Source organism: Saimiri boliviensis, chromosome 8 (assembly GCF_048565385.1).
Source record: "Saimiri boliviensis isolate mSaiBol1 chromosome 8, mSaiBol1.pri, whole genome shotgun sequence".
In the NCBI taxonomy this organism is placed as follows: Eukaryota; Metazoa; Chordata; class Mammalia; order Primates; family Cebidae; genus Saimiri; species Saimiri boliviensis.
Genome location: NC_133456.1, coordinates 71,708,276 through 71,733,628, shown reverse-complemented (window position 1 = coordinate 71,733,628; position 25,353 = coordinate 71,708,276). Strand labels below are relative to the sequence as shown.

General features: G+C 39.2%; 1 protein-coding gene and 1 pseudogene across 3 annotated transcripts in view; both read left to right on the top strand.

Moving 5' to 3' along the window:
- Positions 1–25,096, top strand: part of DCUN1D1 (defective in cullin neddylation 1 domain containing 1) — a 44,766-nt gene extending 19,670 nt beyond the window's left edge. For all 3 annotated transcript variants that reach the window (XM_039478884.2, XM_010337607.3, XM_010337608.3), the window contains exons 4-7: positions 135–265; positions 15,336–15,418; positions 15,632–15,728; positions 17,603–25,096. In XM_039478884.2, coding sequence (XP_039334818.1) covers positions 135–265; positions 15,336–15,418; positions 15,632–15,728; positions 17,603–17,682 — 391 coding nt within the window. In that variant the 3' untranslated portion in view covers positions 17,683–25,096. The remainder of the gene's footprint in view (positions 1–134; positions 266–15,335; positions 15,419–15,631; positions 15,729–17,602) is intronic.
- Positions 6,312–15,329, top strand: LOC104651224 (uncharacterized protein C9orf85 homolog pseudogene; annotated as a pseudogene).
- Positions 25,097–25,353: the final 257 nt, after the last annotated feature.

The following is a 25,353-nucleotide window of genomic DNA, read 5'->3' as shown; positions in this document are numbered from 1 at the left end:
AAAGATTGAATTCCAACTATTTGATTTTTAAGAAAGAAATTCTAGGAAATAAATGTAAGCCTTCATGGGAATAAATAAGTTACTAATTTATACCGAAAAAGTTAATCTTTTATAAACTTAATTTTATGATGTAGATGTGACAGCATAGAAAAGCTAAAGGCCCAGATACCCAAGATGGAACAAGAACTGAAGGAACCAGCACGATTTAAGGATTTTTACCAGTTTACTTTTAATTTTGCAAAGAATCCAGGACAAAAAGGATTAGGTAAGAATTTTTTAAAATTATATTTGATGTTTCAGATATGTTCAAATACATTGACAGTGTCATTTTTGTAATAGAAAGTTATGTGTTTTGAGCATAAAGTCATGAAAATACCAATTATTGAAAAAATAAGAAAAAGGGAACTTTTAAGCAGAAAATACCATGCACATTGAATAATAAGTGTACCTTTGGTACCGTATGTGAACCACTGATTTTTGTTTTATAAAAACTATAGTCAGTATAGAAGATAGTTGTTAAAATTCCACCGACATTTATTCATTCATTCATTCATTCATTCATTCATTCCATGATCCCAAAAATATTTTAGGATCTTAGCATTTGTAGAAATAGCATTATAAGATTTCTAAGTCATAGAATGCCAGATAAATTTATTCTTTTTTGTTATGATTTGAAAACCATAAGGATGAAGAAGGAAATGCTTATCATTCATAATCTTATTATCCAGAAATAACCACTGTAACAGTTTAGATCAATCCATTTATATTTGTACATTTGCTTTTGGGGATAGTTAAGGGATATGAGAGTAAAAGATTTGGTGTAATTTAGATACAGTGTAATTTGCAAATTACCTGAAAAGATTAGACAGTGCTAGTAGATAATTACAGAATAATAAAACCATGTAGGGGTTTTAGAGAAAAGGAGAAATGAATAAAAGTGGGAGTGGTTGGGAAGTTCTTCCTGGACAGTGTGGGATATGAACTAAAGTATTTGGTATTTGGCTGGACAGGGGAAGATAAAAGATATTCCAGTGAGAAGATAGTTATGAATGAAGGTCTAAAACTTAAGCAATAAGCTTGGCTTTGTGCAAGATAGAAGTTGTTGGTTTGATTTTAATGGGAATGCTTGTTTGGAGATTATAAATTGGTGAGCCACAAGAAGGCTTAATAACCACAGACCTCTTTTGAAATCAGAAAGGGTTTTGTTTTGTTTTTGGAGACCGAAAGGTTTAACGTGGAATTTGTGGGAAATGAGGACCCAGTGAAGATTTTGATGAGGGCAATGACTTCCATTTAATGTGAGCTTTTAGTGTGCCTGGCACCGTGCTAACCACTGTGCTGTACATATACTGCTTGTCTTGTCTGTATGTAAGTCCATTTCATGTTGCTATAACAGAATACCTGAGACTGGGTAACGTATAAAGAGATTAGTTTAGGTCATGGTTCTGCAGGCTAGGAAGTTGAAGGGCATGGCCCTGGCTTCTGCACAATGCTTCTGCTGCATCATAACATGGCAGAGAATGACAAAGGGGAGGTCTGTGAAGAGAGAGACCAAACAGGAGGAGAAGCCACACTCCACAGTAACACACTCCAGGGACTCACCTGCTCCCTCTGGCAGGAAGTCACAGTTGCAGAAGGAGACCAGCACCAAGCCATTTTTGAGGAGTCCATCCCCACGATTGGAACCCGGCCCACCAGGCCCCACCTTACGGCACCACCACAGGGGATGACATTTCAGTATGAGTGTTGGTGGGAACAAACCAGCCATATCCAGACCATAGCACTACCTCATGGGAGTTTTCCCGATTTTTTGAGTTATTCATTCTTTCATTCAGTAATTTACCACCTGCTGTGTGCTGTGCCAAACATACAGTCATACAGCGCTAGCTGAACTCGAAGATGGGGAAACAGGCCCAGGAAGGTTACGTAACTTGCCCAGTAAAAGGCAATGAGGGTTTTTTGGGGTTTCTTGAAGCTAGAGTAGTTGAAAACGCTCACCAGGGCCCTTTTCCACTAATTCCTCTTTATTTTTTAAATTAGAGGGGGGGAAGTGTTGAGAAACAGGTTATGTGAATAGGGATTAGACCAAGGAAGTGATGGAAAGCTGGAGAGGAAGGGATAAATGCATAACGTTTCTAACGCAGTGTGGCCCCATGAGTTACTAAACATGACTGAATTGATTAGAGTCATAAAATGTTTGTAAAGCAAAATTCTCAATAATAAAGCCTCCGGCCGGGCGCGGTGGCTCAAGCCTGTAATCCCAAGCCTGTAATCCCAGCACTTTGGGAGGCCAAGGTGGGTGGATCACGAGGTCAAGAGATCGAGACCATCCTGGTCAACATGGTGAAACCCCGTCTCTACTAAAAATACAAAAAATTAGCTGGGCATGGTGGCCCGTGCCTGTAATCCCAGCTACTCAGGAGGCTGAGGCAGGAGAATTGCCTGAACCCAGGAGGCGGAGGTTGCGGTGAGCCGAGATCGTGCCATTGCACTCCAGCCTGGGTAACGAGTGAAACTCCATCTCAAAAAATAATAATAATAATAAAAAATAATAATAAAGCCTCCTTGCCAGCTCGATTGTTCACTATCGATTGGATTATATTCTTAAAGGAAAAATCCTTGTTTTGCAAGCAAAATAAGCCGGGATACCTACAATTAGTTTCTCTGTCTGGGGCCACCAGTTAGCTGGGATGTTTTTTCTTTTTTTCTCTTTCCTTTCCCCAAATAATCTGTTAAAGTCTTTGAATTTTCATGTATGTATTAAAATAATTATTTTGTCATATTTTGATATGTTTAAATATAATGTGAATGTCAAATGTTGATTGAAAGGGACTTAACCTGTTTCTTAGTTAAATCTCCACCTTTTATTGGAGCATAAAATAAATGCTGTTTTGGGTAAATATGTAGTTATGATACTGAATCTTAGTTTTTATTATATGTGGTAAAAATTGAGCAAAATTAAATTTTTATAGCTATGGGATATATTAATATGGTAAATTGGAATTTTAGATTACAGGAAAAATTGAGAAACCTGAAAGCATTATATTTAAAAATTATGTTTACTGTTATCTAGTAAGTATTGATCTTAAGAAAAAATGTCATATTTAATGGATGTAGAGTTTTTGTTTTGCGGGAAGAGCATTCTGAAGATTGATTGTACAACCGTGTGGATATACTTCACACTGCTGAGCTGCACACTTCAAAAAGGTCAAGATGATAAACTTTGTTATGTGTATTTAACTACAATGAAAATATTATTTAAGACCCCCTGCCACAACCATACAGTGTATAATACAAAGAATAAACTGTAATGTGGAATATGGACTTTAGTTAATAATAATGTGTTCATATTGTTTCATCAATTATAAAAACTCTACCACACTAAAGCAAGATGTTAAAAATAGTAGGAACTGACTGGGGAAGAGAGAGGGAATATGGAAATCTCTACTTTCTGCTCAACTTTTTCATAAACCTAAAACTAAAAAAGTCTATTAATTAAAAAAAGAAAAAGTTTAGTAAGAGACAAATCACACTTTTTGTTTTGTTTTGCTTTGGTGTTAGGTATCAGGAAATGTAATGACTTGCTTATTTGTAGAGTTTAATTAAAAAGAAAACAGTTTTTTTTTTTTTGAGACGGAGTTTCGCCCTTGTTACCCAGGCTGGAGTGCAATGGCGCGATCTCGGCTCACCGCAACCTCCGCCTCCTGGGCTCAGGCAATTCTCCTGCCTCAGCCTCCTGAGTAGCTGGGATTACAGGCACACGCCACCATGCCCAGCTAATTTTTTGCACTTTTTAGTAGAGACAGGGTTTCACCATGTTGACCAGGATGGTCTCGATCTCTTGACCTCATGATCCACCCGCCTCGGCCTCCCAAAGTGCTGGGATTACAGGCTTGAGCCACCGTGCCCGGCAAAAAAGAAAACAGTTTTTTTAATAGCTTTTCTAAGAGTTCACAGGGCTCTTAAATTACAAGACTTGGCAGAGAGGAATTAGAAGATCATAGGAGAAGAGGTAAGACGCCCAAAACAAACTGGCAGAGACGACAGCGACAGCACTGTGGTTTGTTTATAAACAGCTGTGCTAATTAAAATGAGAACTGGTGTTGTCCATGTTTTTTGTTTCTCTGTTTTGTTTTGTTTTGTTTTGTTTTGTTTTTTGATGCAGGTCTTGCTCTGTTGCTCAGGCTGGAATGCAGTGGTGCGATGATGGCTCACTACAGGCTTGACCTCCTGGGCTCAAGTGATCCTCCTGCCTTAGCCTCCCGAGTAGCTGAAACTATGTAGACAAGCCCCACCATGCCAGGCTAATTATTTTAATTTCTTGTGGAGATGGGGACTTGCTGTATTGCCCAGGCTGGTATTTTTTCACTTTCTATAACCTTATTTCTTAGAGGGTGCTTCCTCTATTGCCATCTGCATTAGTAATCTGACTTAATTAAAAAAAAAATTGGGCCGGGCGCGGTGGCTCAAGCCTGTAATCCCAGCACTTTGGGAGGCCGAGGTGGGTGGATCACGAGGTCGAGAGATCGAGACCATCCTGGTCAACATGGTGAAACCCCGTCTCTACTAAAAGTGCAAAAAATTAGCTGCGCATGGTGGCACGTGCCTATAATCCCAGCTACTCAGGAGGCTGAGGCAGGAGAATTGCCTGAGCCCAGGAGGCGGAGGTTGCGGTGAGCCGAGGTCGCGCCATTGCACTCCAGCCTGGGTAACAAGGGCGAAACTCCGTCTCAAAAAAAAAAAAAAAAATTGTTTTAGATACAGGATCTGGCTCTCTTGCTTAGGCTGGAGTGTAGTGATGTGATCATTGCTCACTGCAGCCTCAGACTCCTAGACTCAAGTGATCTTCCTGCCTTTGCCTCTGGAGTAGCCAGGATTAGAGGCGTGTGCCACCATGCCTGGCTAATTTTTAATTTTTTTGTAGAGATAAGGACTCACTGTGTCATCCAGGCCGGACTCAAACTCCTGGCCTCAAGTGATCACCCTGCCTTGGCCTCCCAAAGTCTTGGGATTACAGGCGTGAGCCACCGCACCCAGCCTGTCATTTCTGATAATTGCCTGAATCTTAAATTTCAAAGGGGTTTTGCAAGTCCTCTATAAAATTTAACCTACCCAAAGTAGTATCCTGACCTGATGCTCATTCAGCTTCTCCCTTTGAGCATGCGGGGACTGGATGTACATTGTTGTGGGAAGTTGCCCGTTCCTATCACGGAGCAGCCTTACTTGTTACGCCACAATTCCTCCTTGCTGCGCCAGCCCTTTGTCTTTAGGACTCCACCATTGCTCTTCCATGTCTTCCAGTGCAACACAGACAAAGGCTAAAATGGAAGGTCCACCAGCAGTTAGTTACCCCTTGTTTTTCTCCAGGCCAGCATTCCGGTTATTTTAACTATTCTTTTTACAGGAGACATTTGTTATTCCTGCCACTCTCCCCCTAAACACATTTCCAATTTCTTTAAAAATAGAGCCCATAAAGTTGAACATTATATTTCAAAAGGAGGCTATTTGATGTAGAGTACCGTGGATCTATTATTTTCGTGAGACTGTTCATTCTGTTAATTTGATCAAAGATTATTTATGTTCTTTAGCAGCCATACCATTTCAGGGCCATACTGAACTTTTTTTTTTTTTTTTTTTTGAGATGCAGTTTTGCTCTTGTTGCTGAGGCTGGAATGCAATAGCACGATGTCGGCTCACCACAACCTCCACCTCCCAGGTTCAAGTGATTCCCCTGCCTCAGCCTCCCGAGTGGCTGGGACTATAGGCATGCACCACCATGCCTGGTTAATTTTGTATTTTTAGTAGAGATGGAGTGTCTCCATGTTGGTCAGCCTGGTCTTGAACTCCTGACCTCAGGTGATCTGCCCATCTTGGCCTCCCAAAGTGCTGGATTACAGGCATGAGCCAATATTGAACATTCATTAGACTAAAGGTCTATGGGTCATTTTCTTGTGGGCTGTGGTTCAGCTGGAATCTTACACCTCTACAATTGATTTGAACATCGTTTGTTAAACATTTAGTCTAATATTTAGGAATAATTTTATAGTGTTTGGAGTATGATCATGTATAAAATCTCATTTGGTTCTCATAACAACCCCTTTGGGCTAAGTAAAACCATATTATCTTCTCCATCATAGCCAGAGAGACTGATTGGTTAATAAAGTCACCTAACTGGAGGGTTGTTGGACTGGAACTGAGGCTACGTCTCAGGCCTTATGCCTTCACATTCTGTGTGGTGGTGTTATGTTGTGCTACCTGTAGCTGTCTCTAAGTAAAAGTAAGACATTGTGGCTTTTGCCTGCTCCTGGTGAGTGGTGATTGTGGTTTTGGCGAAGAGCTCCCAGAACGGCAACGTGCCTCATTCCAGGCCTCAGAAGCACCAGAATACATTTAGCTTCAAAAATGACAAGTTCACCTGGTGCTCACAACCTGTAATCCCAGCACTTTGGAGGCCGAGGCAGATGGATCACTTGAGGTCAGGAGTTCGAGACCAGCCTGACCAACATGGTGAAACCCTATCTCTACTAAAAATACAAAAATTAGCTGGGTGTGATGGCAGGCACCTGTAATCCCAGATACTCGGGGGTGGGGGATTGGGGGGGTGCTGAGGCAAGATAATGGCTTGAACCTGGGAGTCAGAGGTTGCAGTGAGCTGAGATCATGCTGCGGCACTCCAGCCTGGGCCATAGAGCAAGACTGTCTCAAAAAAACAACACACACACCCAAAGTTCATGATGGATTATGTCAGCACTGTAAAGAAGTTCTTGAGTGGCATGTAAAATATAACAAATATAAACTACTGTCAAAACCTTAAAAATGTGTTGAATGTTTACAAAAGACATTGGAGGATTCATATCACATAACGTGTAGACCATGTGCCTAGGAACTGGAGGTTTGTGCAAAATGTGGAAAGAAGACGACATTGCTATTCCGTTCAGTAAAGAACCAGGCAGAACAGAAAATATTGAAAATAATCTAAGTTCCAGCCGTAGAAGAAGCTGCAGAAGAAATGAAGAACATGATGATGATTGAAATATTGATTTAGAAGACACAGGAGGAGCCCATCAGATGAATTAATATCACAGTATTAAAAATCAGTTTAAATTAGCCGGGTGTGGTGGCACACGCCTGTAATCCCAGCTACTCAGGAGTCTGAGACCGGAGAATTGCTTGAACCCAGCAGGCAGAGGTTGCAGTGAGTTACGATCACACTCCAGCCTGGGCAACAAGTGAGACTCTGTCTCAAAAAAAAAAAAAAAGACAAGAATGTCAAATTCTGACCAACTTCTGACAATATCACAAAAGATGCTATGAAATCCTAATGAGGAAATCAGAAAAAGCTATGGAAAAATAGACACATTTTAGACATGAACAATAGAAATTATGTATGATGTATTACCAGATACCAAACTAAAGCAGATTCAGAATTGATGGTTATATAAGGAAAGAACTAAGTCATGTAAAAATAAGGTGGCAGTATTACATTGCTGGCCTCAAAAATTGGTCCTCAGTAAGTGCCTTTTGGTAAATGATCTCAAGTAAATGGCTCATAGCAAAAGCCTCATAGCTTGTTTGCTTGTTATAAAGCAAAAGCAGCATTTTCAAATAATGTCTAACAAGTGTATATTTTTATTTGTATCTTTATATACCTCATCACATTGTTTTTACCCTTTTTCTTGTGAAATGTGCATACAGAAAAAAATGCAAATAATTTATATAGAGAATGTAATGAATACAAAGGAAAGTTCGTGCGTTGAGACAGCCAGGTGAAGAGCCTGCCAGCATCAGAAGGCGCCGGTGAGGCTCGCGCTCAGCAGAAGTTCATCTTTCTTCCCAGAGTTGGAAATGATTCTGAACTTTGATAAGCACATTCTTATTTTTTTACTAACGGTGTTTGTGTTTCTTTTTTTTTTTTTTGAGACGGAGTTTCGCTCTTGTTACCCAGGCTGGAGTGCAATGGCGCGATCTCGGCTCACCACAACCTCCGCCTCCTGGGTTCAAGCAATTCTCCTGCCTCAGCCTCCTGAGTAGCTGGGATTACAGGCACGGGCCACCATGCCCAGCTAATGTTTTGTATTTTTAGTAGAGACGGGGTTTCACCATGTTGACCAGGATGGTCTCGATCTCTTGACCTCGTGATCCACCCACCTCGACCTCCCAAAGTGCTGGGATTACAGGCGTGAGCCACCGCGCCCGGCTTATGGTGTTTGTGTTTCTAAACAATATAAATTAGATTTGTCTGTGTTTTTAACTCTTTTTATTTTGAAAAATATCAAACCTACAAAAAGTTTGCAAATAGTTCTCTGAACTTGTGCATTTTCTTCCCTTGCATTCCCAGTTGTGAGCGTTTACCATGTTTTCTTTGTATCTCAATAGACAGGTGGACAAACACACTTTATTTGCTGAATAGTTTGAAAGTGTGTGAGCACTGGTTTTGAACCTTGTATGAACAGACTTCTATATAACGTTATTTTGGATCTTTTTCATTGTTATAAAATGTGTTGAGATTGAGTTAAAAAAAAGACATTGTGTATGGGATTATTATTTTTTTAACTGTCCTCTACGAGAAGGAATTTGGTGCGAGTGAATAGGAGTTTTAATCACCATTCCATCCTCCCTAGTGAGCTGGCAACATTTTGTTTCTCTTACGGACTAGGATTAGATCTGGCTCAGTTCATGTCCTGTTCATCCTGCATTCACCTGATGATGTGTTGTAAAATCCCATGTTATTCTTGTCGATTCTTTTTGAAAGAATAACATGAGGAGTATCTCTGTTTGCATTTCACATTTTACTGTAAGGACTTAAAGATTTATTTTCCCAGGATCTCAATTTTTTGCCATACTGTTTGTTACCGGGACCTGCTAATCTCTCTTTCTCTGTATTTTCCTTCCACTTAACTGGTTTGAAACCTTATCACTGACTTGATTGTCTTTTCCAATACTGCTTCAGAATCTAAAATAACAATTTTATATGATTTAAAATAATGATAATAGTAAAGACTGATATGTTGTTTGCCAGGTAGTATTATAAATGCTTTGTATATATTAACTCATGTAGTCCTTAGAAGAACCGTGTAAGGATAAGTACTATTGTTATCTTCATTTCAAACAGAATCAAACAGAAATCAGCCCAGTTGCCCAAGGTCACTGAATGGGTGGTAGAGTAGGGGTTTAAGAGACTAAAACTCATACTCTAAACGACTACGTTAAACCACCTCTCTCTAGCTAAGCTGTTCTCTTCGTCGCTTAGAAATTTATTTCTAAAGGGCATCTCTTCCTGCGTGTGACAATTGACATTTTATCCTTGTTCAATCTTAATGTATTTCAACTCATTTATAAATTATTAATCTTTCTGAGTTAAACTTTTTTTATTCAAAAACACTTGACTACTTACTCTGAGAGCATGCGTCAAGAGCATCTTTGGTCTGTCTGGGGTAGTTTGCAATCCCTTCAAAAAGGTTACAGTTTTTGAGCCTTGGAGAATGAACACAACGTTTTCAAGACCGGGGGAACAAAGAAGTCATTTTAGGTTGAGGGCGTAGCATGCTCACTTGCCGGGAGGTGAAGGAACATTCCACCTTTGAGGAGCTGCAAGTGACTTCATTTGACTAGAAGTGCAAATTTTATCAAAAAGTAATTGGAAATGATGGAAGAATTTTCACATGGAAAGTGACATCAGATTCATGCTTGAAAGGCCCATCTCAAAGCGCTGTGGTCTTTTGACAGGAGTGAAAGGTGGGCCAGAAGAGAGATTGGTTATGGAGCTGTCCCAGTGATTTAGTTAGAAATGAAGAATACCTAACATAGGCCTTGCCAGTGGGGATGGAGAAGAGACAGGTTTTAAAAGTCCTTAGGGGCTGGGCGTGGTGGCTCAGGCCTATAATCCCAGCACTTTGGGAGGCCAAGGTGGGCGGATCACGATGTCAGGAGTTCAATACCAGCCTCGCCAATATGGTGAAACCCTGTCTCTACTAAAAATACAAAAAATTAGCCAGGCATGGTGACACACACCTGTAATCCCAGCTACTCAGGAGGCTGAGGCAGGAGAATCGCCTGAACCTGGGAGGCAGAGGTTTCAGTGAGCAGCGATCACGCCACTGCACTCCAGCCTGGGTGACAGAGTGAGACTCCATCTCCAAAAGACTCAGCACGACCACCACCAGCAAAAAATGTGCTTTGGTTGATTGCGTCTGCTGAGGAAGGAAGGAGTCTTTCTCAGGGATTATCAACACTTTCAGGACACATTTGGGAATTGGTGGGTTTTTGTCATAATGACCTAAGGTTTCTACTGGCCATGGAAAGGGGGAGTAGCAGTTTGGAGGCAGAGGTGGTGCTAATGAGAAGTTGTGTTTCATTGAGAAATACTGTAGAGGGTGGTGACACTGAGAAAAGGAAGAGCAGGTCTATAGAGGTAAGATAGGGTTCAGTTTGAACCCTGCGGCGTTTAAGTTGTTTGTGAATACCAAGTTGAAGATGTCTTCAGGCAGTTAGATAAATGGTCTAGAAGACAGATCGCTTTCAGATTTAGGGGCTGTTGGGGTGGTTGAATGTGTAACATGAACAATGGCATAGGTTTGAAAATCTGAAGGACATTAGAAAAGTGTGACACACATTATTAGAACACGCTAACATTTAAAGGATGAATGGAGGAAGAGGAGCACCAGGAAAAGACGATGAGAAGCATCGATGGAACAGAGGGAAATCAGCAGAGTGCTTAACATCGAAACTGAAGGAAGTGACAGTTCTCCCTGGAGGTGTGCTCAGTTCTCTCAGATACTGCAGAGGAGACATCAGAGTATTCATTTAGTAACCAGAGGGTCTGATGACCCTTCAGAGTTTAACTTCATTGGGGTGGATGACAGGTAGACATTGGTTAACAGGATTAGAATGTATGGGAAATGAGGAAACAGGACAATGAATGTAGACTATAAGGAATTCCCTTCTTTTTGAACGTGTGTATGTGTGTGTGGTTTTCTCTGGGAGACAGTCTTGCTCTGTCACCCAGGCTGGAGTGCAGTTGCACAATCATGACTCACTGCAGCTTCAACCTCCTTGGCACTCGATCTTCCTGCCTCAACCACTCGAGTAGCTGGAACTACAGGCATGTCCCACCATGCTCAGCTAAGTCTTTTGCTTTTTAGTAGAGACCAGGTCTCACTGTGTTGTTGAGGATTACAGCCTGAACTTTCAAACACAATGTGCGTACATGCTTGCTTTTGTCAATTTCTTATTTGGTGTATCAGCTGACAAATGGGCATTTATAGGTGTCATGTGGTTTGTATTTATTTGAATATTTCATTGTCATCCTTATTTTATACAAATTAGTTGAAAAGGAAAAACATACCCTAACAATATGTTTAATTCTCATGAATTTAATGCATTTAAAGTGAAGTGAATTAAGCACACTAGTAACAGCAAATACTTAGTCTCAACTGAACATTTATGGCACTTAGACAGTTGTATGTTGAGTTGGTAAAGAACAAAATTAAACAACGTGGAAGGAATATTGGGTATGGGGCTTTACAGATTGCATAGATTAAAAGGGAAGTGCCATTAGAAATTGGTGTTACGGCCTGTAAACCCAGCACTTTGGGAGGCCAAGGCGAGTGGATCACGAGGTCAAGAGATCGAAACCATCCTTGGCACATGGTGAAACCCTGTCTCTTCTAAAAATACAAAAATTAGCTGGGTGTGGTGACACGTGCCTGTAGTTCCAGCTACTCCGGAGGCTGAAGCAGGAGAATTGCTTGAACCCGGGCAATGAGCTGAGATCGTACTACTGCACCACAGCTGGCAACAGAGCAAGACTCTGTCTCAAAAAAAAAAAAAAAAAAGAAATTGGTGTTATGTATTTTTTTTTTTTTTTTTTTTTGAGAAGGAATTTTGCTCTTGTTGCTCAGGCTGGAGTGCAGTGGCACGATCTTTGCTCACTGCAACCTCTGCCTCCCGGATTCAAGTGACTTTCCTGTCTCAGCCTCCCAAGTAGCTGGGATTACAGGCACCCACCCACCATGCCTGGCTAATTTTTTTGTATTTTTAGTAGCGATGGGGTCTCATCACATTGGCAAGGCTGGCCTCGAACTGCTGACCTCAGGTGATCCACCCACCTTGGTATTCCAGAGTGCTGGGATTATAGGTGTGAGCCACCGTGCCCAGCTGGTGTTACAAGTTTTTTAGTTCTCTTAAAACATGGGCATCTAAATTTGATTTTCAGACAAATTATGTATAAAAGTGGAGGATTCTCAGTGCTATTTCAAGATTATCTGTGAAGGGAAGGAGAAAGAGGGTATAGCCAGTGAAGGTGGTTAAGAGATTCAAGAAAGATTTTTAAAAGCTAAGTGATAACTTGAGCATGTTTCTTTCTGGAGTTGGAAATGCCAGAGAACAAGGTCAAGTTGGAGATGTAGAGAGAGGGGAAAGTGAACCAATAGACAAGATTCCTTAAAGAGGCAGGATGGTACTGGATTTAGAATAGAGGCATAAGGGGCTTATCCTTGGTTAGAAGGAAGAGTTTCTTCATTTCTGTTGAGTTTGAAGGAAGATGATGATGAAGGATAATTACATTTGTATGTGAAACCATAGGAATTTTGTCCACTTAGCATTTTCTGAATGCCTACTGCGTATTTCAGTCTGCTGGCTGAGGAGGATGTAGTCTCCATCACTGAAGAAGGTTAAGGTTCAGTCTTGCGGATTTCCAGCTACTGTGTGTGTGTCCATGGATGCCGGGGGTGGGGGTGGTTAGGTATTGTTTTTTTTTTTTTCATGTTTTTGTGTTGTTTGTAAGAGATCTCACTCTCACCCAGGCTGGAGTGCAGTGGCATGATCATAGCTTACTGTAGCCTTGATCTCCTGGGCTCAAAAGTTCCTCCTGCTTTAGCTTCCTGGAGTAGCTGGGAACACAAGCATGCACCACCATGAGCAGCTAATTTTTAAATTTTTTGTAGAGATGGGGGTCTTGCTATGTTGCCCAGTCTGGTCTTGAACTCCTGACCTCAAGCAGTCTTCTCACCTCAGTTTCCCAAAGTGCTGGGATTACAGGCATGAGCCACTACATGCAGCCTATAATTGATTTCTTACCAATCATCCATTTTTGACAGTGAATTAGTGTCAGATTTATCAAACCCCCCCACTTTTTTTTTTGAGATGGAGTCTTGTTCTGTCCCCCAGGCTGGAGTGCCGTGGCATGATCTCTGCTCACTGCAACCTCCACCTCCTGGGTTCAAGAAATTCTCCTGCATCAGCCTCCCAAGTATTTGGAATTACTGGTGCTCACTACCACACCCCGCTAATTTTGTTTTGTATTTTTAGTAGAGACAGAGTTTCACCATGTTTGCCAGGCTGGTTTCAAACTCCTGACCTCAAGTGATCCACCTGCCTTGGCTTCCCAATGTGCTGGGATTACAGATGTGAATCACCACGCCTGGCCTACTCTTTGTTGCTGCTTTTTTTTTTTTTTTTTTTTTTGAGACGGAGTTATGCTTTTGTTGCTCAGGCTGGAGTGCAGTGGCGCGATCTCTACTCACTGCAACCTCGGCTTTCCAGTTTCAAGCGATTCTCCTACCTCAGCCTCCCAAGTAGCTGGGATTACAGGTGCACACCACCATGCCCAGCTAATTTTTTTTATTTTTAGTAGAGATGGGGTTTCACTGTGTTGGCCAGGCTGGTCTCGAACTCCTGACCTCATGATCCGCCCACCTTGGCCTTCCAAAGTGCTGGGATTACAGGTGTGAGCCACCACACCCAGCTCTTTATTGCTTCTAAAAATTGGAGCAGCACTTGCTCCAATTTTTGTCTTTCCTAGTCTCTCATGATTTCTCAGATTATGAAGAATGGTTTTGAGATGTCATCTATTAATAAAAAGACTTTTAAGTTACTTAGGATGTAAGTTTTCTTGTGCTGGAGAAGTAAATTCACCCATAAAAACTAGATACTTTCTTAATTACTTTAGTTCCTTGAAAGAGATCGTAGTTCTCTGTCACGTGATGAGTGTAGTTCTCTGTCATGTAGCATTATTGCCTTCTCTACCCTTCTCTCCTCCATGCCCAATTAAAAAGTCATTTATGAGCCGGGCACGGTGGCTCACGCCTGTAATCCCAGCACTTTGGGAGGCCAAGGCAGGTGGATCACCTGGGGTGAGGAGTTTGAGACCAGCCTGGCCAACATGGTGAAACCCCGTCTCTATTAAAAATAGAAAAATTAGCCCGGCTACTCAGGAGGCTGAAGCAGGAGAATTGCTTGAACCTGGGAGGTGATGGTTGCAGTAAGCCAAGATCACTGGACTCCAGCCTGGGCAACAGAGCGAGATTCTGTCTCAAAAAAAGGCCAGGCGCGGTGGCTCACGCCTATAATCCCAGCACTTTGGGAGGCCGAGGCGGGTGGATCACGAGGTCAAGAAATCAAGACCATCCTGGTCAACATGGTGAAACCCCGTATTTTTAGTAAATACAAAAAATCAGCTGGGCATGGTGACGCGTGCCTGTAATCCCAGCTACTCAGGAGGCTGAGGCAGGAGAATTGCCTGAACCCAGGAGGCAGAGGTTGCGGTGAGCCAAGATTGCGCCATTGCACTCCAGCCTGGGTGACAAGAGTGAAACTCCATCTCAAAAAAAAAAAAGTCATTTATATTGTCTTTGACAAAGTTTAAAAAATTCTTCGTTTCTTAGGAATTTTGAGTTTTAGATGCATATTCTTAGTGGTTTCTTTGTGGTCAGGATCAGTCAGTAAACAGTTCAGAGCGTAAGATGACTTAGGATTGAGTAGCAGCCCGTCACTTTCCGACCTGTGGACGAAAAAGGTGGATGTCGGGGATTCTCAGCTGGGGCCAGGTTTGCCCCTCAGGGGATCTTCGGCAGTCTGTGGAGACATTTTTTAGTGTCACCAGTGGGGGTTGAGTGAAACTGCTACTGGCATGTAGTGGGTAGAGGTCAGAGACATTGCTACATTTCCCACAGCACACAGGGCAGCCCTTACAACAAAGAGTCATCTGGCCTAAAATGTCGGAAGTGCCCAGGCTGAGAAACCCTGTTACAGTAACCAGTATTTGAACACTTGTGAGCCAGTATGCTTAACTGCATTACCTAATTTAAAACACGGAATTCCCCTGTGAGGTAAGTGGTATCATTTTTGCCCTAAAGGCCCTGGTCATTTTTGAAGAAGGAGGATACAAACTTTCGAATCATTTGTATAGGAAATTTTTAATACATAGGTATTCTGGATGCAAGCTTTGTATTTTGGGGCTTTTTTTTGTTTTTGTGTGTATTTTTGTTTTTATTTTTATTTTTGGAGAGACAGATACTCATAGCATTTAAGTATATAATTTATTTTTAATATTTCAGATCTAGAAATGGCCATTGCCTACTGGAACTTAGTGCTTAATGGAAGATTTAAATTCTTAGACTTATGGAATAAATTTTTGTTGGTAAGTTCACATGTTCTGCAGTTTGCTGTTTTCTCTAAGATTCTGCCGTTTCAAGATAAATTAACATAATGTATTGGATATGGAATGAGAGAAGCTTGATTCCCAGCATTTTGTTACACAGTTATTTTGCATTCTTGTATTTAGAATTGTCCAAACTTTTTTCCAGCTCTTTTTAGTGATACAAATGTATTTTGTTTTTATTTTTTTAAATAGGAACATCATAAACGATCAATACCAAAAGACACCTGGAACCTTCTTTTAGACTTCAGTACAATGATTGCAGATGACATGTCTAATTACGATGAAGAAGGTAATGAAAATTTTTGCCACACCAACTTTTTTTTTAACCTGCTGTTTTATATCTTTTTATCACACACCCTGAACTTCTTATGTATTTTTGTTTTCCTCAGAGTTGGATTTCCCTCTTCTGAGCATTTTTCTTTTTTTTGAGACAGTCTCACTCTGTTGCCCAGGCCTGAGTGCACTGGTTTGAGCATGGCTCGTTGCAAGCCCTCAGTCTCCTGGACTCAGTGATCCTCCTGCCTCAGCTTCCCAAGTAGCTAGGACTACAGGCATGTACCACAATGCCTAATTTCCTAATGTTTTGTAGAAGTAGAGGTCTGTACACCTGGCTTCAAGCAGTCCTCCTGCCTTGGCCTCCCAGAGTGTTGGGATTGTAGGCATGAGCCACCGTGCCCAGCTCCATGCTTTTTTTGAATGCTCTTCTGAGTGTATGAAATACCTTCACACATTTACCAATCTATATTCTTCCGCTTCCTTCAATTCCAGCTCAGTATTCATGTCTTTCAGAAAGGCATGAGTAATTTTTATCCATGTTTTAGGTTTTCATTTTACTTTAGCAACCTTTTTACTTCTTGATGTGTTTTCATACTTATTTGTATTTTTTTAATTATCTGTTAGTCTTCTGTATAAGCTTGATTGTAAACTCAAGTTCAGTGACTTTTTTTTTTTTTTTTTTAATGTTAGAGTCTTGCTCTGTTGCCTACGCTGGACTGCAGTGGTGCGATCTTGGCTCACTGCAACCCCCTCCTCCTGGGTTCAAGCGATTCTCCTGCCTCAGCCTCCTGAGTAGCTGGGATTTCAGGTGCCCACCACCATGCCCAGCTAATTTTTTGTATTTTTAATACAGACAGGGTTTCATCATGTTGGCCAGGCTGGTCTTGAACTCCTGACCCAAAGCGCTGGGATTATAGCTGTGAGTCACGGCGCCTGGTCTTTTTTTTGAAACAGCTGCCTAGTATAGTACTACTAGCATTCGGTAAATACTCACTGGTTGGATACTTTTCTGCTGTTTCTTCATATATGTATAAAGGTGGCCCTACCATCCACTACTAGGATGTGGACTTTTATTTTTCTACATGTGGCAGTGATTTACGTTGATTTCTTCATACATGTTTCCCTCGCCCCAGTTGAGAACCAGCGAGATACCTGATGGAACTATTTTTTTGAAAACCCCTCTGTGATCTTGGTGTCTTTACAAGTGGACATCATTAAGGCGGGAATCATTAAGGGTACTCAGGGATGATGTTAATTCTTCATTTTCATTGTCATTTAGAATCTTCCTTAAAAAGTGAACTGTTTAATCCTGCATATGTCTAATAATGGTGCCTTCTGTTAGGTTTTACACACAAATGAAGAGCTTTCTGACTTGGAGATGTGAATGTGTAGAGGCATACGTACATTCAGTTTACACTTTTTAGTTATGTATTAGCATGAAATAGGATGGAATTCTACACTTCCTGTTAATTTCCTTTGTGAGATTGCCACGGAATGCTGGAAAATGTGTTTTTCCTCTCGCCTGCAGCACTGGCAGCATGCTGTCATATGCCTGTCCATTGGCTGCCGGTTTTGACTAAATTACTTGCATTGCCTGATGCAGTGGCCTTCAGAAAATCATATTATTGATTAGTTGCCAGACAAGTTATTTTTTATCACTCAAGGAACAACCAAATGTGGGAGTAATGAATCACAAGGAATATAAGGAATATTTGGGGTAAAAACTCCAAAAAGTTTGAGTTTTGAAAGACTTAATCATTGGTAATAGATAAGAATGATATACTTTAATGCTTATATGAGGAAGTCTTAAAGGATTCTACTAAAATGTTAGCCTTATTTCTCTTTTATTTTCCCTGCTCTTTCTTTCACATTTTTTCTTTTTTCCAGGAGCATGGCCTGTTCTTATTGATGACTTTGTGGAATTTGCACGCCCTCAAATTGCTGGGACAAAAAGTACAACAGTGTAGCACTAAAGGAACCTTCTAGAATGTACATAGTGTGTACAATAAATACAACAGAAAATTGCACAGTCAATTTCTGCTGGCTGGACTGAACTGAAGATCAATCCTCACAATTCAGATGGAGGGTTGAGACAAAACTTTAAGGATACATCTTGGACCATACCGTATTTCATTCTTCTAATGGTGGCTTGGGCTTGTCTTCTAGTCTGGCCGCTCTAAACATTTATAATTCCAACCTTGTGGATTTCATCTTCTATCTGTGGACCATCCTAGTTTATTCTCCCATAAGTCTTAGAAGCTTTATGGTGATTATTTTGAGGTTTTCATTCTCGCATAAAGCACAATGCTGTCTTCATCAGAAAACAGTTGGCATAAGAATTAAACATATGAACATCACAAAACAATTTATAAAAACTTCTTAAATATACGCTTTGGGCTAGTTGCAAAGACTATGCTAATAGCACTTCCAATGAGAGTGATATATTTAAGTGTACTGGATCTGGAATGGTGTTTTGGTTTGGGGGGAATTTTTTTTTTCCTGGCAAATCACATGTGTTGTTGATGTGACTAGAGTATCTGATGAAAAACAATGTCAGAATAACCAACATGAAAATTTTTAGGATAACTTGGTGCCTACCTGAAAAATGTATTGTGTTTCAGACTCTTGATTTCAAAAGGTTCCACAGAAGTAGTCTGTGCTTACCTTACCCACGTTTATATTTCGTTGCCCTACAGGGAGCTTTTATTTAGCAAATGTCTGCATAATGTTAGATTCTACTTCTGTCTACGTTATGCACTACATAATTGGACTTCATTATGCTTTTGAAATGCTTATCTGCCTGTCACATAAGTTAAACTATTTAATTTGTTTTGAATGTTTTGGATTGCTACACAATACAATATTCTAAATTTAGGCATGAGGGTTTATTTTTTGTTTTGGTTCTACTTTTTTTTTTTTTGTCATCGCACTATGGAACACAAATGAAATTCTCTTTAATTTATAAGATTGTAGAAGTAACATTTTGAAAATGGTTGGATGAGCCATGAAGTTCAATCTTTATGATACAGGTACTGCTCTTTCAGACAAATAGTCCATTTTCGATGACTTCTTATTTTGTTGAAATTGCTTTAACTGCTAATCACTGTGGTTGCCAAATATTTACTTTAGGAGCAAAGATTTTCAAACAAGCATACATGATGCAAAATACCGATCTGGCTTCTAGTCTCTACTGTTTTTGTTTCACTCAGATTAGCTCAGTTTTCTCATCAAAGCAAATGCTGTCTTGTATGTATTTTTTTCATTTCAAGACCCATGAGCTGCTTTTATGCTGAAAATGGTCATTTCTCTGTTCACTTACTGACACGTGAAGAAGGGTTTTTTTTTCTTGAACATTTCCGTAACGCAGGCTAGAAATATAATACTTCAAATGGTAGGTGATTATGGTCTTTTGATAGGAATAGATTGTGCTTGGTATATCCAGGTACTCTCTCTAAGGTCTAGGGTTGATATTAACCAAGGAATGTACTTCAGAATAACAGTACATTTTATGCAAACATGGAAATTATTTTAGGAAACAATGACATATTAAAACTGCTTTTTATCTACATGATTTTGAAGTAGACTAGAAAGCTTTCCCTATGGACATACTAATATTCCAATCATAACTTTAATTCATGAATGCAGTTTTACCAAAAGAAACATTTGAAAATTTCTATTCAGGCTACTGGAATTGGTTATTAAGACAAAAAGGAAGAAGAGTAATCCTGCTGCTTTCAGTGTTTCCCGATTTCATTTTTGTAAATATAAAGAGGAACTTCAATTATGAGAAATGTTTAAAAGATATATATATATATATATATCTCTCTCTATATATATATATATATATATCTATATATGTACTGTTTCCTGTCTTGAAGATTTTGAGTTATGGTTATTGTTTTCAGATTGATTAATTCTCATATGCTGTGTTTTGAAATGAGATCCCATTAGCTTTTTTTCCCCAATATAAAGTGTTTTCTTTAAAAGTCTGATATTGGTTCGTGGCCTAGTGCCTTGGATTTTACATATTTTTCTTTTTAAATGCAAAACCTTTTCAACAAAATAGTGTTTGTCATCAGGTTGGTACTAAACATTTATAATTACTGTGTAATTATAAACAAAAATACATAAAGCTTTGAATATAATTATGTAGCATAAAGTTAAGGTTGTTCACTATGATGGCATCTTAGAATTAAACAACTTTTATTAGGGCTGAAAAGAGAAGACTGATTTAATGTGGTATGATTATTCTGAAGATAAATGTCTGGTTACAGGGAATATTTTGTACTAAAAGATGATTACACATATGGCTGTGTGTGTTTGAGTCTGTGTCTGCGAGAGAGCCAGAGAGAGAGAGAGATTGACAGAAAGGGAGAGACACACCCCCCACCCTTGAATTGCTTTAATTCCTGTGTTTCAGTCCTCATTTCGGTCAGCTCCCCATGCTGATTCTTTGTTTTCAACTGAACCATAGGTACAGTTTCCTTTTTGCCAAATGTCAAAACAGGTACACATTTTAAAATGTAATGCTTTTTAAATAGTAAAATGTATAAAATTAGAAGTGCCCACATATTAAAAATACTTGAGATGAAGATTATCTTTAGTGAATATCATCTGCATATCTCTGTAAGTTCAATTGTGTTTCTCACAGTCCCTGTCATATTACCAACAGAGGCAATAAAAGCTTCAGTGAAATTGCCATGACTAAATCTTTTCACATATTTCAGTGTATTTTTTTATAGATTTAAAATATACCTGCAAACTTTTCCAGGAGGAATAACTATTCATGGAAAAAGCATTGTAATGGCATGTTTTAAGGAGAAAAGACATGCCAGGTCTTGTTTACTACATTTAAAATGTTTACAACTCTGTCGGGCTGCTTTATGAACAATACCGTACTTGCATAATATGGCATTGTAAGTACATATCCTTCCTTAGACTTTTAAAAAGTTTTAATGAGAGAAAGTAAATTTACTCAACAAAATAACATGAGAAACTTCTACATAGTATCTTTACTGGGGAAGTCTTATTTAAGCAAGGTACACTATTTTTTCCTCAGAAAGACTTAAGTGTTCACTTATTTTTTATTTGATGATAAGATAGTAGTAGCTAACTTAATGTACACTTTGCTTAGGTTTTGAAACATGTTACTATTAAGACTGCATATTGTAAAACTTCTGTAATGTTCACATATCAATGACAGGAGAAAGTTAAACTTAATTGAAGGAGCTTTGGAATAAAAAGAAAGTGATGCTGGGGAAATTTACCATGGTTCACAAAGTATGCCTTTGTAAAACTGAATCAACTTTTAGCAGGAATTAAGTTATGCAGTTCTAAATGTTAAATTGTGTATATTTAATAGAAAATACTTATCTGGCACCTCAGCAGTTTTCTTTAAATGTTACCTTACACTTTTAACAGTATGATTTATATTGAATACTTAGATGTTTTCATAAGATTTTATCAAATTTGATAATGTAATGATAAAATGTTTTTAAAATGTGAACTATTTAACATATAAATGAGGACACAAAACCTGAATTGTGATTTCTACATAATGTGATAATTAGGGTTCAAATTATGAGTCATGATTTAATTCATTATAAATGAGTGTATTTCTGAACTCTTTACTGCCTCCATTTTTACAGTCATAGCAATAATTTCTATTTTTATTTCATAGAACTGTGGTGAAGTTATTGATCATGACACCTTTATCTTTGACTTCTGAGGGAAAGCAGTGTATATTTTGTAGTTAAGATAAATTATAAAATTCCTAATAGTACAGATGCCCTTTTCCAGGTTTATCTTTGCTATTTGTTACCATTTTTCTTAAATATTTGCTTTATTTGTACCTGATTTCTGGAGGCAAATAGTGCTATTTTTTCAAACTCATAATACAGTTACATGAATGATTTTACCAGAGCATTCTTGCTATCTTACCTTCTTTCCTACCTGTTGAGTAGGTAGCATTTCTTGCTCACCAACTCATTTATTTGACAACTTTTCGCTAGGTTCAGTGTTTTCTATTAATGTGTTTTTTAATTTTCCTTTGTGTTTTTTAATTTTCCTTTGGTTGATTTTAAAAAATCTGTCACAGGAAAGTTATGATAAAAGATCTGCAGCCTTTGTAGTAAGTGGAATTCCTGGTAAGTAATGTCTTTATGGAGTTGTAAAGGGAAATTATTTAAAGGGAATCATGTTGTCCATTTCTTAAATTGAGATTTTAAGCATTTTAAAGTGTATCCCAGGTTTCTATTTACTTACGAGTGCTGCATGATTGTTTTAAGTTTTGCAGTTGCGCTGTGCAGAAATCATGTATGTAGCTTGTAGTCATTTAGAGCCTCGGTCTTCAAGCTGTAACTTGGGCTGCTGTCTTTCATGAGGTGGGGCTGTCACAGGCAGGCCCTTTCCACTTCCCTTCTAGCTTTCTACTTGTATCTGTTGAAGGCTGTTAGTGTTTCAGACTAGATTTGGTTTTGGGGAATATAGTTAAAAAAACCTTTTTTTAAATGATTGGCTTTAGAGGGACTTTTACCTCTTTGGCAAATCTGTCAGTGGAGTGGAAAGCAATGGAGTTAACTGAAATTAATGTCAGCTTAAGCATTGAAGGCAGCACTGCTTTGAAAAGAAGAATTTTGAACCCACAGGGTAAAAACAAAGCCTGATTTGAAACAGTGAAGTGTTTGAAACTTACGGGCAGCGTGGCAGTGGCTTAATGAGCAAATGAAAAATATTCATTTTATGTTTAAAAAGTGTGTATTTAAATGCATGTTCATTTGAATATTAGAATTTTACTTCAGGTTATGAAATATTCTGAGAAAACTTTGTATCTAATGGAAAACATGGGCTATACCAAACGAGATTTTTACAAAAGAAATGCTCCAGGGCATAAGGTTGCAGAAAGACAAATTAATGAAATGGCTGATGTAAATAGTTGACAGTGATTTTGTCACAGAATTACATGACTTATAGCTGAAAGAGCAATATTTAGTAAGATTTAGAGATGGGTGTACTTGGAATCCTTTGAAAGTTGCATGTTTCATTTTCAAGCAAATGCTGATACTCTTAAATCTTAGTAGTCTATTAGACTTCATTGTGTTGACTATGTCAAATGAATGGGCTATGAGCCAGAGCTTTTAAAATAGTCATTTCTAAAACTTTGTTATAATACCACTTAAAAAATTGCTTTGTGTAATTTACACACCGTAAAATTCACCCATTGTGAATGTACAATGAATTGGTTTTAGTGCATTTAGAGTTGTGCAGTCCAGTTTTAGAAACTTTCCATCAGCCTCTAAAATCACTCATGCTGCTCTGCGGTGAATCCCGCTCCTACCTCCAGCCCCAGGCAGCCATACTGATCTGCTCTCTGTACAGATTCAGCCTTTGTAGAAATTTCACAGTAGAGTCATGCATTTGGTCTTGTATACCTGGCATCTTTCACTTAGGATGTTGTTGAGGTTCGTTCATGTTGCAGCGTACACCTGCTGTGCGTAGTCCTTTAGCTGCTGGTTTCGTGTTCACTGTTTGGATATACCACATTTTGCTTCTCCATTCACCAGTTGATAGACGTTTGACTGGCCTACAATTAGTTTTTTTAAATTATGAATAATCTCTGAACGTTCATAAGTATGTCTGTGTGGACGTTTTCATCTCAGATTCCTAGCTGTGGAATTGTCAGATGGTGTGGTAAATTTATATTTAATGTTTAGAAAACTGCTAACCTTTTTCCAAAGTGGCTGTACTTTTAGAAATATTCCTGCCGCCTGGGTGTGGTGGCTTATGCCTGTAACCCCAGCACTTTGGGAGGCCAAGCTGGGTGGATCACAAGGTCAAGAGATTGAGACCATCCTGGCCAACATGGTGAAGCCCTGTCTCTACTAAAAATAGAATAATTAGCCAGGCATGGTGGCCTATGCCTGTAGTCCCAGCTACTTGGGAGGCTGAGGCAAGAGAATTACTTGAACCCAGGAGGTGGAGGTTGTAGTGAGCTGTGTTTGTGCCGTTGCACTGTAGCCTGGGCAACAGAGTGAGACTCTGTCTCCAAAAACAGGAAAAAAAAAAAAAAAAAAAAAAAAAAAAAAAAAGATTCCTGCCACTGCCACAGTACATGCGGGCTGCAGTGTCTCCACATCCTTGCCAATTCTTGTCTTTTTTATTACAGCCGTTCTGGTGGGTATACATTTTATGTGTGAAAGTTATACCCAGGCATCCTGACTCAGGTGTCTATTGGATGTGCAATTTGAGTGAGTGTCAAGTGGCCTGAGGGATGGTTGTAAAATTAGTTACTGTCGACACATACTCTTGGAGGTGGTATTTTCTGTAGCCAGTGAGGGTAATAATTACACTTCCATTGGAGGTTCCAGTCCCTCAGTGATGTTTGGTGAGAATAGATGTGTCAGCAGAGAGTGGTGCTGATGGCTGGTGCTTTGGCTCTGTTGTTTGAGCCATGGTTGATATGGCTGCTCAAATAACCTGTGACTGGTGGTGGTAATTCAGCTTTGTACAGACGACTGTGCACAGACAGTTACGTCCTCACGTGGAGTTTCCCAGAGATTTTACTTACAGGATAACTGACAATGACTCTGAATTTATAAAAGTGTAGTTGCTGCAGCTGCCTGTGCTCTTCTACATAGGAGACACTGGAGCGAGAGCTTCTGAAAACTTTAATGGAACATGTCAGACATATGTCAAAGGAGACTAGCATAATGAACACCTTTTCACGTGATTGGTTCATGGCCAATCTTGATTTATCTGTATGCCGTTCATCTTTGAACCCTTATTTATTTCAGAGCAAATCCCAGATGGCAAATCATTTCATTTGTAAATATTTGAGTATGTATTTCTAAAAGATAAGGACTGTTAAATAAAACCACAAGTCTGTTATTACACTTAACTGTTAGCAATGTGTTAGTGTTAATAAGTATCCAGCATTATTCAAGTCGTGTCTTTTTTTAAGTCAGGATTTAGTAAGATCTGCTCATATCTCAAATCTTCTAACCAATGGATCCACACACTCATCATCTTTGGCTTCAGATTCATTTATCTGAAAAAGCAACGATTGCTTTAACACTACATTTCTATGTGATTTCAAATTTAAGGTGAAATTTTGATGTACTTATATTCTCACTGGACTGTATTTTTAAAGTTAATGTATTATACAGTATATCAACAGATTTTCCTTTACCTTAAAAATACAATGTGATTTGTATCCAGAAGTCTTACAACTTAATGAAAAAACAAGCCAATTTATAATTGAGCAAAGGATATGAATGGACATTTCTCCAAAGAAGATATACAAATGGCCACTAAGGATGTGAAAAGATGCCCAGTGTCATTGGTCATTAGGGAAATGCAAATAAAAACCACAATGAGACATCACTTCGTGCCTGCTAGGATTGCTTTAATTAGAAAGATAAGTGTTGCTGAGGACGTGGAGCCACTGGAAAATATTAAGTTGCTGATAGGACTGCAAACGGGTGCGACTGCTTTGGGAAACAGGTTGGCCATTCCCCATTTAATAGTGAAACGTAGGAGTTAGGATATGACCGGCAAATCTCCTAGGTAGATATACTCAAGAGGATTGGAAACAAATGTTCATACAAAAATCTGTGTGTATTTACAGCATTATTCATAAT